The 14,854-nt window shown below is 36.6% G+C and overlaps 1 protein-coding gene across 1 annotated transcript in view; it reads right to left on the minus strand.

The window, feature by feature from the left end:
* FAM83B (family with sequence similarity 83 member B) overlaps positions 1 to 14,854 on the minus strand; it is an 83,496-nt gene that overhangs the window by 2,420 nt on the left and 66,222 nt on the right. Inside the window, exons 2-3 of the mRNA XM_036769450.1 lie at positions 8,792 to 8,956; positions 7,603 to 7,727 (exon numbers count right to left, since the gene is read on the minus strand). Coding sequence (XP_036625345.1) covers positions 7,603 to 7,727; positions 8,792 to 8,956 — 290 coding nt within the window. The remainder of the gene's footprint in view (positions 1 to 7,602; positions 7,728 to 8,791; positions 8,957 to 14,854) is intronic.

Here is a 14,854-nt window from a genome sequence, read left to right on the forward strand (position 1 = left end):
ATAGCATACTTTTCAGTATCACTATGAAACAGTAATAGGGTACTGATAAATAAGATTTTTGCATTCTTCTATTAAATGTTACAAAAACTTAAGCGTAGGCTTAATTGTCAACTGTGACTACTTCTGATTGTTTAGGGGTAAATATGTCACATTAAAACAGAATAGTATATGAAGGTTTATAGTATAACTTGCATTTCTGCTTACCAAGGGTTTACCTCATTGAAAGGCCAGCATCAAGTATGACATATATATCTACATCATTTATATCTATATCTATAGCTTTCTTTTGCTATGTCCATATCTGTATTTATATAACTATGCTTATAGGTATATCATATCTCCATCTATACCATGTCTATGTTTGTATCTATGTTTATATCTAGCTAAACAAAATATGAGGCAGATCATTATTTTCAAACATATACCATGTCTATGTTTGTATCTATGTTTATATCTAGCTAAACAAAATATGAGGCAGATCATTATTTTCAAAAAGAACACCTTGTCTGCGATGTTAGAAAGACTAGACATGATAATACTCTTTGAAGGCAACGTCCACAGAGTCTCAACATTTTGCCAAAATCTTATCATTGTGACTTAGTAAGTATCCATAATTTATTATGATGGATGGTTTAAAAAGCAACAAGCGATCATGAGAGCAACAGCTACAAATGCTAACTTAAAGAGAAATCATACAAATGTTTAATCTAAAAATATCTACGGATTACAAAGTGACCTCTAGTTAGAATAAATTACACTGGGAGATAAACTATAAAAAATTAATATAAAGGACAAGAGTTATATGGCACTAAAGGAAAGCAGAAGGTACAACAACTGCCATGTATACTCTAGGCCAGAAATGAGATTAGATATTAATTAAAATACATCATTTTAGAGCATCCAGTCCTTTGTATGGAGTTACCACTTCAAACACTATGGAAGCTTTTCAATTTTTTTTTTGTCTAAAAAAGCTAGTATGGCTAATATATGGAATCAGTGAAATGTAAAATAAAATTACTGATTATTCACTCCATGCTAACCACTATCCTGGGTACTGTGCGGATAGATAAAGAAAAAGGAGATGTAGTCTCTTTTAGCTTACAATCCAGATGATATCACCAGTATATACTGAGGAAAGTGAATAAGAACATATTTGAATCTTGGCTTTGAAATGTCCTACCTGTGGGACTGTGGGCAAAAATAAATAAATAAATAAAGCAAGCCCTCTTTGTGCCTCAGTTTTACCATCTGTAAATTGAGGTACTGCATTAGGTGATATCTAAGGTTTCTCCCAGCTCTAAATCTGTGCTGTTGGGAGATAGTGGGAAAAGTCTTGGATCCAACGTTCAGGAGCTTGAATTTGCATTTCATTCATTCATTCATTAAACAAAGTTATTACATGTAGGACCCAGAGGAGAGCTAGTTAAATGTGACATTTTTCACGTTCTTCAGGTTATCATATAGAACAGGAGACAGATGTAAATAGCTGTGATGGAAGGAAGACAGAGGAGTTCACATAAAATATAAGAACAATGAGACAGCTGGGGTGGCGGGCAGGGGCAGCAGCAAGAAGCTTTGGAGGCTGCTTCTAGACCTCCAGCCTCAGTTGCTTCAGGAGTCCCTGGCCCACATGGTAGGAGAAATCAAACGGTGGATCAGAGCAGGAGTGCATGGAGTGCTTGCTTTGCTCCGCTTGGATCTGGGTCATGATCCTGGTTGGCAGTTCTTGGGGGAGGAGGAGTGCTAGTGTGGCAGAGCTTGCAGTGACTCTGGAGAGGGAGTCCTCATGGTAGCTACACAGAGGAAAGGAATGCTTGTACTCACAGGCCAGAGCACAGGTCAGAAGAGGAGTGTCATACCACCTCAGAATAGAAGTAGCTCTGAAAACAGCAGTGCAAGGCCCCAGAAGCTTGGGACAAAGCACTCTCCACTTGGAAAGCAGTCATGCCCTGGCAAAAAGTAGTTGGCTGGGAACATGAGCAAGCAGCATAAAAGGACTCAGACTACAGAATCTTTTTTGGTGACAAAGATCAAAACATGCAGCCAGAAAAAGTCAATAAAGTCAAAGAGCCTACATCCAAAGCCTCCAAGGAAAATATGAATTGGGCTCAGGCCATGGCAGAGCTTAAATAGGATGTGGAAAATCAAGTGAGAGAAGCAGAGTAAAAATTGGGAAGAGAAATGAGAGTGATGCAAGAAAATCATGAAAAACAAGTCAACAACTTGCTAAAGGAGACCCCAGAAAATACTGAAGAAAATAACACCTTAAAAAATAGACTAATCCAAATGGCAAAAGAGATCCAAAAAGCCAATGAGGAGAAGAATGCTTTGAAAGGCAGAATTAGGCAAATAGAAAAGGAGGTCCAAAAGACCACTGAAGAAAATACTACCTTAAAAATTAGAATGGAATAAGTGGAAGCTAGTGACTTGATGAGTAATCAAAAATTATAAAACAGAACAAAAAGAATGAAAAAATGGAAGATGATGTGAAATAGCTCATTGGAAAAACCACTGACCTGGAAAATAGATCCAGGAGAGAGAATTTAAAAATTACTGGACTACCTGAAAGTCATGATAAAAAAAAAAAAGCCTAGACATCGTCTCCCAAGAAATTATCAAGGAAAACTGCCCTGTTATTCTAGAACCAGAGGGTAAAATAGAAATTGAAAGAATCCACCAATTGCCTCTTGAAAAAAAATCCAAAAAAGAAAAGTCCTAGGAATATTGTCGCCAAATTCCAGAGTTCCCAGGTCAAGGAGAAAATACTGCAAGCAGCCAGAAAGAAACAATTTGAGTACTGTGGAAACACAATCAGGATAACACAAGATCTAGCAGCTTCCACATTAAGGGATCGAAGGGCTTGGAATATGATATTCCGGAGGTCAAAGGAGCTAAGATTAAAACCAAGAATCACCTACCCAGCAAAACTGAGTATAATATTCCAGGGCAAAATATGGACTTTCAATAAAGTAGAGGACTTTCAAGCTTTCTTGATGAAAAGATCAGCACTGAATAGAAAATTTGACTTTCAAATACAAGAATCAAGAAAAGCATGAAAAGGTAAACAGGAAAGAGAAATCATAAGGGACTTACTAAAGTTGAACCATTTTGTCCACATTCCCACATGGAAAGATGATATTTTTAACTCATGAGACCTTTCTCAGTATTAGGGTAGTTGAAGGGAGTATACATATATATAAACAGAGGGCACAGGGTGAGTTGAATATGAAGGGATGATATCTAAAAAAAATAAAATACAATTAAGGGATGAGAGAGGAATATATTGGGAGAATGGGAAAGGTAGAGATAGAATGGGGCAAACTGTCTCACATAAAAGTGGCAAGAAAAAGCAGTTCTATCGGAAGGGAAGAAGGGGCCGATTAATCTTGCTCTCATTGGATTTGACTTAAGGAGGGAATAACATGCACACTCAATTGGGTATCTTACCCTACAGGACAGTAGGGGGGGAAGGGGATAAGAGAGCGGGGATGATAGAAGAAAGGGCAGAGTGGGGAAGGAGGTAATCAAAAGTAAACACTTTTGAAAAGGGACAGGGCCAAGGGAGAAAATTGAATAAAGGGGGATAGGATAGGATGGAGGGAAATATAGTTAGTCCTTTATATCATGACAATTATGGAAGTGTTTTGCATAATGACACATGTGGTCTATATTGAATTACTTGCCTTCTCAAGGAGGGTAGGTGGGGAGGCAATAAGGGAGAGAATTTGGAACTTAAAGTTCTAAAAATAAATGCTCAAAAAACAGGTGTTTTTACATGCAACTGGGAAATAAGATATACAGGCAATGAGGTATAGAAATCTATCCTGCCCTACGAGAAAGTAAGGGGAAAGGGGATGGGGGGGTGGAGTGGAATAATAGAAGGGAGGGCAGACTGGGGAAAGGGGCAATCAGAATATATGCCATCTTGAGATGGGGGGAGGGTAGAAGTGGGGAGAAAATTTATAATTCAAAATCTTGTGGGAATCAATGTGGAAAACTAAAAGTATTAAATAACGTAAGTTACTTAAAAAAAGAACAATGAGACAGGAAACATCAATCACTTTCTTCTGGAGCCAAGGGGTGGGGTTTGGAAAGGTTTTTCCAAGGAGGTATAACCTGAGATGAAAAATAGACAAGAGTCAGTAATTACAACTTTATGAGGTAGAGAGAAAGCAGGTAAAAGTGATGTTTGAGCGAGATTTTTCTAGCAGCTATGTAAAGGATGCATCGGAGGAGGGAGAGTATAGAAGTAGAGTTAAGGGATTATTGATGCAGTCTATATGTAGGATAATAATGTGGGCAACGAGGTAAGAATGTGTGGAAATGTAAAGCAAAGGGCTAATTCTCGACAGATAAAAGCAACACATGTTTATTAAGCATTTACTATGCATAAAACATTATGCTAGGTGTTAATATTAGAAAGATGAGAACAGTATCATCCTTACCATCCAGAAGCTTTCAAATCTAATGGGGGTATCATCACACATAAACATAAATAAAGATATTACCATGTAAAATGGGATTACTGATAAGAGATCACAGAAGACCATGGAGGAGGTGGCACCACAGCCAGGCCTTAAAGAAAATGTTTTTTGAAAGGTAAAGGTGAGGAAGGAATGCCTAAGGTCAATTAATCAACAAGCATTTACTAAATAGCATGAAAGCTGCAATAGAAAAACTACAAAAGGTCTTTTAGAGGGGTCTGCACTTGAATTGAATGTTAAAGGAATCCAGGGATTTTAAGACTTGAAGGTTGTGTGTGTTTTGGTGATGGTTGAAGGAGAGCCCCCCAGACTTGGGAAATGGTTGGTGTAAAGTCATGGAGAAGGGAGACTGGAAGTTGTATTCAAGGAAGAGCAAATAAGCCAATATGATTAGAGGACAGGGTACATGGGTGAAAGTAAAATGGAAGAAAAATGTAGACATATTAAATGGTCAGGGAGGATTGTAAAGGGATAAGAAGGAAGGCTGAGACAGCATTTAGGATATTACAATAGGTTACTAAAATTAGAGAAGAGGATGGAAGCAAGAAATGCCATGGAAATAAACAGGATTTGATAACTTACTGGAGAAGGATTTGATGGTGTACGGTGCAAAAAAGAATAAAGTAAAGAATAAAAAATTAAAATTTTAAAGTTCCTTTGAAACATTGAAGATCTGCATAGGTTTGAAAGCAGAAATGGCCACTGGAGAAGGAAATTAAAGATTCTCCAAAAGGAACACAGATTTTTAAAGCTGAAAGGGAACTTAGAAGCTTTCAAATCCACCTGGCCCTCCTTTAATATATGAGTAAACTGAGGCAGGTAGTGGGTAAGTTTCATGACTAGGACTACATTGTCTGTAAATGACTGAGTAGGTATTTCTTCCTGACTCAAAGTACAGTTCCCCACCCACCATGTCATACTACCTCAAGTTAAAATAGCACTGGAAGGGTTCTAAAGCACTTCACATGTTACTTTATTTAATCTTATTATGCTAAAGATACTACATTATGTGGAAAGGAATGGGATGCAAAGGATACTTGGAGGTATTTACTTTTGAGAAAAGGCACAATGCCTTGTGCCCAGAAGCTGGATGCTCAAGAGAAGTTTGCTTACTTGATATGAGGAAGGTTTCAAAGAATGCACAGACATGGTAGTGAGGATTTAACAAGGGGTTATAATTGAGAGAATTCATGCCTCATGTTCTCCATATTTTCAATTTAATATGTTGAGAGGTAATCAGCTATAAGTGAAGGTGGCAGTAGGTAGGGGCTTAATTCTCATTAAAGCTTCAAATGATAGAGGTATGTGACAAGAATCTTATGAAGCAGGAAAGTGTTATGACTAGAAAACATGAACCAAGTTAGCAGAGTTGCATGATTTTATTAGCAGCTACATGGGTGAGGAGTAGAAAAATGAAAAGAAGACAATTCAGTATTAGGGAATGATGTATCATAATCATATAAAGACGGGGCAAGGGTAAGAGAATTGTTGTTCTTGGAAAGTATAGGTTCATAACACGTTCATGGGCTCATATACAATCCTCTTTTTTATTTTTTTTTTTGTGTAATGGAGTGTTTATGTCCAGTTTGTTAAGTTTAGAATGAAAATAAAATATTAAAAAGTATGGTGTTTAACTGAAAATGAGGGGAGATTTTATAATAATAAAGAGTAGAGTTAATGACATTGAGTAGGGTCAAGAAACTGAAGGTATTGGTTAAGAAAGCTATCATATGTACTAACTGTGTGACCTTGGGGAAAGTCACTTAACCTCAACTGCCCTGCCCAAAAAATCCAAGAAAGCTATCACATCATAGATTTAGACCTGGAGGGAGCTTCAATGGCCATCTAGTCCAACTCCCTCATATATTGAGGAAAAAACAATCCAAGGCATTTAAATGACTTGCCCTTCGTCACACAATGGAATAAACATCAGAGGCAAGATTTTAATGCTGACCCTCTGACTCCACAGGTCTTTTACTATACCAGATTGTGTATAAATTCTGCTATGTGGATACATGCAAAGCCTTTAAGAAATCCTGAGTGCGTGGTTTACCGCATTATAGCTTCTGAAAGAAAGTAAAGTTTAAAATGAGCTTGTAGCAATGCCAAACAGGATGTGAACAAAAGGGGTCTAGAGAATGACTAGGAACAAAGGAATACTTTCAATATTTCTAAATTGTAAAATTGTTAATTTAATTGAAAAGACAGCATAACTGATCCTTTGGATCTTGTCAGACTCCATGACGTGTGCTATGGACAAGAATTACGGTGTGAATAATGAGAAAAAAGTACTGTAATTCATACATCTTTCTCTACAGTGTATATGATGGCATGCTGTGTAATTATTCACTTAGACTTTTCTTAGGATGATATTAGAGATTGGGACAAAATTTGCGATTTCATTGGTACAGAGAACTCTTGAATGAAGAAAGTCCTATCATTGAAAGCTAGTACTTTCTCTACAATTTGTAGTTTTAGAAAACTGCATAAAGAACTGAGAAGCTAAGTGATTTGCTCAAGATCACCCAACTAGTATGTGTCAAAGTCAAGACATGAACTCAAGTCCAGGTAGCATAGAATGTTGGATAAAGCTACAGATTTTAAGTCATGAAAGACCCAGGGTAAGTATCCTCTTCTTCCTCTTTCTCTTCCTCCTCCTCCTCCTCATTATCATCCTCACAAAAACAATAACTAACTTTAATATTATGCTTTAAGATTTGCAAAAAATCACCATGGGATGTAGGTGCTATTACTATTCCAATCTGACAGATGAGGAAAAGCAGACAAAGGTTGAGTGAATTATCCAGGGTCAAAAAGTAGTAACATTTCTGAGGCTGGATTTGAACTTAGTTCTTCCTAATTCCAAGAACTATGCCCCCTAGATGCCTTAATTAGTATGAGTTGCTTTTTCTTCAATAGTAAAATGAGAATAATGATAACTGTCATTCCTTCTCCAAGAGGGTTTTTGAGCCTGAAAGGAATTAATTTATATAAGTCGCTTTGTGAACCTATTATTTTTACTGGACATTGCTTATGAAACACTGAAAGAGTAGACCACAAGAAGAAATAATTTTAATCAAATGATAATTATTTCTGCCTACAAATACATTGTTCTTACCTGTAGGAGCCATACATAACTTTTTGGCAGTCAACTAAAAGAAATTTCTGTTCCATTTTCCCATGAAATTTTGCTCCTGTTTTTGAAAGATAATCTTGGCCTTTTACTGTTCTCACTCTGATGTTCTAAAAAATATAAATATAAAAGTTGCAATTTTGGTTAAAAAGGTCATATTTAAAAATATAAAATTTATAGGACCTTAGATTTAGGGATGGAAGGAACTTTAGAGGTCATTTAATCCAAACCATCCATTTCATTTAAGAATTCTGATACCAAAATATTTAAATGACAATTGAAAAATAAAAGCTATCTTAGAAAGTTGAACTTTCTATCTTTTATAAAATATATACCAGAACCACTGTACATATATATATATATATATATATATATATATATATATATATATATACATATATACACATAATATGCATGTATATAAATACACACACATGCATACAAGTACCTGAATATTATAGGGTTTTCCCCTTCAACACATAGATGGATCTGTGCTGGCAATAAACTATGTGGCAATGAATGATGTGGGTATTCCTCCATAGATGCAGATCAAAACTCATCTGAGGACAGATTTGAACTCAAATCTTTCTGACTCTAGGCACAGTGCTCTGTCTGCTGAGCCATCTAGATCCCTCCTAGCAAACTGTGACTTGTCCAAGGTCACACAGCTAGTGTTTGAGACTAGACTTGAACTCATGTTTTCCTGACTCCAGGCCCAGCACTCTACCCACTGAGTCATCTAATTGCCCCTAGCAGGTAGACATTTCTCTATATCCTCCCATAAATCTTCCACAGGAGCTCCACCAAGCAAGAGAGGGGTCTTCCTTTAGATCTACCAACTAATAAGTTTGTTGTTGAACAGACATGACTTTAGCCTATCAACTGATCATTAAGAATTTATCATGTGCCTATCATATGCCAGGCATTGTGCTAAGTTCTGACATACAAATTTGTTATATGTTGAATTTTCAACCTTGAAGGGAAGATGCAAAACCCTCGGTTTTTATATAACTTTAGTTACTTGCCCCCACCCCCCAAAATAAATATGGGGAATGGTTGGGATTAAATAGCCCACCACTCTTAGATACAGTTTTGTATTTGGATTAAGTATTAACATTGCATAGACATTACTGAACTGATATAATACACACACTATTAAAACTGATTTCCTTACCCTGAGTCTCTGAACTTGACATCCTTGCTTTTCTGTCATTTTTAAAAAGTGACTGAAGTTGGAATCATCAAGGAGAATATATACAGAAATCCCTCTGGTTGATGCCTCCACTATTTCTTTGAAGATATCCACATCTGTAAACATATCCATTACTAGGGCAATGACCTGCGAAGAATAAGAATATTTTACCATTTGAGATACCTAATACGGATGGCTATAAATTGCTTTCTTCACCTTACTGTCAGCAAAGACTTTAGTAAGTAATTATTTTTGCACATATGGAAAGGTAATATAGTATGGGGGTACAGTGATTGGATTCAATATCAGAAAACCTGAGTTTCAATCCTGGTTGTGCCATTTTGTATTTGGATGACCTTCAACATTTCCATTGCCCACTCTTACCTGCAGTTTCCTCATAAGTAAAATCAGGAGGTTGAACTATATGCTTGGTAAAGACCCTTCTTTCTCTAAAGTTTTGATCCTATCACAAGATTTATTATTTTATGAAGCATTTGCATTGTACAAAATAAATGGGTTATTTTTCTACACCATCGAGCAACAGAAAAAAACAATAGCAAGAACAAATATAAGCACATAAATTAATTAAATATATTGGCAAAATAAATTGTATGACAACTATAGTACAAAGGCTAAGTGTAGTTATGTGGTAATGAGTTACATATTTTGTTTTAGAGGGAATTAATTTTAGCAAAGAAATGTTCCTTTGAGGATATGGAATTTTTGGAATTCTTGAAATGGAAGAGCAGGAACCAAGAAGGGAGGTCATCTAGTTAAAGGTAGTAAAATAACTTTGAAGATATTTTGCATGATATGATTATACCATGACAAGGCTCAAAGGACAAGAGAACAGGGAAAATCAGTGAATACAGGAGGATATTTTGGCAAGTTAGAGTATTAGATTGAATGAAATAATTTCAGAAGTAGGGTTTCTGGAGTGGCGGAAGTAGTAATGATGGCAAAAAATAGAAGCACAGAACTTTACATTTTGAAGGGATTTTTGAGGTTATCTAATGTGGGCCTCCTCATTTTACAGAAGAGAAAATAGAACCTAAAAGGTTAAAGTGACTATGAAATTCACACAGGGAGTTATTGGCAGAACTGTGACCACATCAAATCTACCACGTTGGTATGAATATAGGGCACCTCTGAATATAGACTGAAATTCCAAAATGACATTTCTCTGAAACAAAAAGATGTTATAATCAAGTTTTAGAAAAACCAGTTTGGAAGGAAAATGTGTTTCCTATTTTCAGACCAATATGGCTCATAGCAATTTCTGAGCTATGTCAAATTAAACTATTCAAAATCAAATATTATGCTATGCTCAAATATGCTAGCTTAAAAAAATTCTTTATTTTTATAATCCATATGAAAATTTCACCTGCTTTAAGAAATCCAATTAGTAGCAATATGCTATTGTCTAAAATAAGGTACAATCAACAGCCCCTTCCCTCATTTTTCAGGATATGCTTGCATATACTATTACATGAAGGCCACTCAAATAATACATATGTTTATTATTAAGACTTTGCTGAGTCAACAAAACACTTTGGAACTATTGGTATCAGGCAGAATACAGCCTAGAAACACGTGAAGGTGCGCTACAAAACAAGGAAATTACTAAATTTAAAGTGAAATATTTATATTCTTTTGTTGACTTCTTGTTGCTTCTTTCAAAACAAGTTGAAAAGAAGACTGAAAACAAAATTTATATTTAGCAACAAAGTATGGAAAGTCAGAAAAGCATGGAACACCTCTATAGACTGATAGAGAATGAAATAACAAGAACCATGAGATCAATATACACATTTGAAATAACACAGATAAAAACAGAAGAGAAATGTCATCAAATTCTGATAAAATGTAATAGCTAATTTTGACACCAGAGTACAGATATGGCAAATCCACACTAGTTAGAGAAGTATTAGGCTACCAGTGTGCAATATTACATGTACTGTCAGATGTGCCAGCTGTGTTGGTGGGGGAGGGATGCTTCTTTGTGTTTTTTGTTTTCTTGGTTTCGTTTTCTGTTACAATAGAAGGTAACTAAAAGGGAGGAAATAAGTGATGTAAAAATAAAAGTTATCAATAAAACCTTAAATAATGGTTGGAAAATCATGACAAGTACCATACTCCTATACTAGATATTTTCTTTAAAAATTAACCTTCCTAGGAAGGACAATTTTCTTTCATAAAAAGCAAAGATGGCTTCATAAACCACCAAGCACTTTTAAATTCAGTCTATAGGATACAAAAATAACTGGTTATTATGATCACATGCACTAAAAATGACAGGGAATGCATCAGTTAAAGAAATAAAAAAATCTTATTCTATAAGTGGGAAATAATATTTGCATTCAATCAAACAACATCCAGGCAGCTAAGTGACACAGAGGATAGAGCGCTGGGCTAGGAGTCATGAAGACCTAAGTTCAAATCCAGCCTCAAACTCTCACTAGCCATGTGACCCTGGGCAAGTCACTTAATCTTGTTTTGTTTGGTTTCCTCCACTCCAGTCTCTGCCAAGAAAACCCCAAATGGGGTCACAAAGAGTAAAACATGACTGAAAAGTACTGAAACACCGCAAAAAACAACATCCATTACAGGTCATTCTTGGTTTTAAAAAAATTTCAATTAGCACCTGGGGAATATACTTTCTAATATGTCAGGACATTTGAATTAAGGAAACACCCAAATTCTTATAAATAAAAAACAATCAGAAGAAGTAATATTATTATTTAGGAAAAGTATTTTGAGTACTGAGTCACTAGATAATCACCACCACTGAAGAAGTCAGCCTATTCACAGTCTTTTCAGCCCAACAGATAATGCATTAGAGTACCTAGCCTAGGTACAACTGACATGCTTATCTGATGTCAACTTAGTCATGCAATTTATTGCAGTCTCTATTTCCCCTGCTATAAAGTAAAGCTTTCTAAACACTCCTTAGGATGTTGTGGAGAATTGTATCACCTCTGTAAAGCACTCTGAGCCATGAATGGAGAGGTCAAATATACAGGTACCTACAACAGGCCAGGTACTCTTGGTCAAATCTGATTTTATGGTATAGTAAGAGGCCTGATTAAGGGCCTCATGCCTTGTGATTTATAGAAATCTCCACAAACACTATACATTGAATCAAATGAAAGGCAAAGATAGCTCAGAACAATGGAAAGTGGACTAGCTGTCAGAGAACCTAGATTCTATTCCCAGGATTTGGAACCTACTAGCTTTGTGACTTTGGGGAAGGTATTTAAAGTTCTCTTATCTCAGTCTGTGAAATGGCATAATAATAACTGTCCTGCCTAAATCATGATTCAGTTATTTAAAAGCAAGGGTAATATCCATGTAAGATATTATAATCACACAAATTACATACCCATAAAGTGCCAAGATCTCTAAAATGTACATAAATCAAGCAAGATGACACCACAAGCAATTACATTTTATTTGCTATTATACTATCAGAACACAGTATAAAAGATACTTGACAATTCTGGCCTTATTTTACTAATGTAGTAGCTTATACTGCAAAGAGCTGTGGAATTATAATGCAAAGATCTGGGTTCAAATATTGGTTCTACAATATGTTAGCATTGCGACTTGGCAAATCACCTTCTTTCAGTGTTTTCTCATCTGCAAGATGAAGATAATAAAATTTGCTCTAAGTTTTGCAAAATACCTAATATTGACTCACTTGGTTCTCACAACAATCCTGTGAAGTACATAGTCCATATGACTTTCTTTGAAATGCTGAAATGTTAGTACTGCAGTAAGACAGAAGGTAAGGCAATAGTTCACAAGGAACATGGAATTCAGAAGGTTTTTTTTCAGCATGGAAGACTTTTGAAGGTATCTTCAAAGAGACTTATGGAGAAGCTCAAGGCATTAGCCAAGATGGAGAAGCAGTAAATTGCCATAACTCTTCCGTATTCGACTCCAAAATCCATATAAATAGCACTCCCAAATAAATCCTGCAATAGCCGAACTAGCAAAAAGACAGAGTGAAACAATCTTTTAGCCCAAGAAACTTGGAAGATTGGCAAGAGATGTCTGTCTCACTCAGGTAAAAGGGTTACACAATCCAGGAGAGGAAGCATCCCAGCAAGCCCCACCTCAGCAAATCAGTGGGAGATCCTGAGGCCCAGTGTGGTGAAGCAGGCAAATGACAACACCAGGGCCCCCCATGTGCCTCAGCATAGCCAATGAAATGATCAGTCTACAGCTCTGAGAACCACTGTGTGCTTCTGCATAGCCCTGGTCAAACAGGCAACCTCCAGGGGACAGACCCCTACATACTTCCCCAGGCAGACAGGCAGCTCCCAGGAACCAGACTTTCAGTGAAGTCCCTGGGGAAATGCAGAAACATCCCAGAAGCCTCAGCACATGCCACACACCAGCATTAGGACCCTGGCTCAGCACCAGGTGAGCTGCCAGACCCCTATGGCCTTCAGCAGTGCCAGCCATGTTCCACCCTACCACCTCAGCAGTACAGCACCAGACATAAGAGTTTCCTAGGGCCTCAGAGCAACAGCAGAGCAGCACCAGGTAAACAGCTAGGGCCTGCTGCCCCTGGCACAAGAAGCTTGAGACAGTGCCCCTTTCACTCTGGGAACAGAGCTCAAATTTAAAAGAAAGGAAAAAACAAACAAACAAAAAGATGAGTAAAAGACAATAGCAGCACCAACAGCAAAAGAATCTGACCACAGAAAGTTATTATTGTGAAAGGGAAGATCAAGACACAAAATCAGAAGAAGGAAACAATGTCAAAACACCAATGGGCAAAACTCCAAAGAAAAATGTGAAGTGGTCTTAAGCCCAGAAAGAACTCACGGAAAAACTAAAAAACATACCTTAAAAATCATGTAAGAAAGGTATAAGAAAAATTGGGAAAAGAAATGAGAGTGGTGCAGGAGAATTATGGAAAAGGAAACATGCTTAAAAAGTATTATTGGCCAAATGGAAAAAGAGAAACAAAAATCTACTGAAGAAAACAACTCCTTAAAAATTACAATTGGCCAAATAGAAAAGGAAGTACAAAAGCTAACTGAGCAACACAATTCCTCAAATTAGAATTGGGCAAGTGGGGAATAATGACTCCATGAGAATCAATCAAAAAAAATCGAAAGAATGAAAAAATAGAAGAAAATGTTAAATACCTCATGAGAAAAAAACAACTGACCTGGAAAATAGTTCTTGGAGAGAAAATATCAGAATCACTGGATGATCTGAAAGCCACAATCAAAGGGAGGACCTGGACAGCATATTTCAATAAATTATCATGGAAAACTGCCCTAATATCCTGGAACCAGAAGCAAAATAGACATTTAAAGAATCCACTGGTCACCTCAGGAAAGACATCCCAAAATAAAAACTCCAAGAAACATTATAGCCAAATTACAGAACCATCAGGTCAAGGAAAAAATTCTCCAAGTGGCCAGAGGGAAAGAATTCAAATATTGGGGACCACAATCAGGATTACGTAGGGCTCAGCAGCTGCAACATTAAAAGACTGGAAGTCATGCAATGTGATATTCTGGAAGACAAAGGTAGGACTACAACCAAGAATCACCTACCTGGCAAAATTAAGCATAATACTTCAAGGGACAAAATGGTCATTCAACAAAATAGAAGGATTTCAAGCTTTCATAAGGAGAAGAACAGAACTGAACAAAAAATTTGTTCTCCAATATCAAGACACAAGAAAAGTCTAGACAGGTAAAAAGGGGGAAAACAAAAGGGATTCAATGGAGCTGAACTATTTACATCCCTACATGGGAAAATGATGCTTGTAATTCTTAAAAATTATACCACTAACAGTATAACTAGAAGGAATATACATAGACAGAAGGTATGGGTATAAGGTGAATTTGAGGGAATGATATAAAAAAATAAGGGATGAGAAAGAGGAGTACACTGGGAACAGAAGGAAAGGAGAAGTAAAATGGGGTAAATTATCTCACATGAAGAGGCTCAAAAAACCTATTACAGTGAAGGGAAAGATAGGAGGGTGGGCAATGGGAATCACTTGAACCTTACTCT

This window comes from Trichosurus vulpecula, chromosome 7, assembly GCF_011100635.1.
Source record: "Trichosurus vulpecula isolate mTriVul1 chromosome 7, mTriVul1.pri, whole genome shotgun sequence".
Taxonomy (NCBI): domain Eukaryota; kingdom Metazoa; phylum Chordata; class Mammalia; order Diprotodontia; family Phalangeridae; genus Trichosurus; species Trichosurus vulpecula.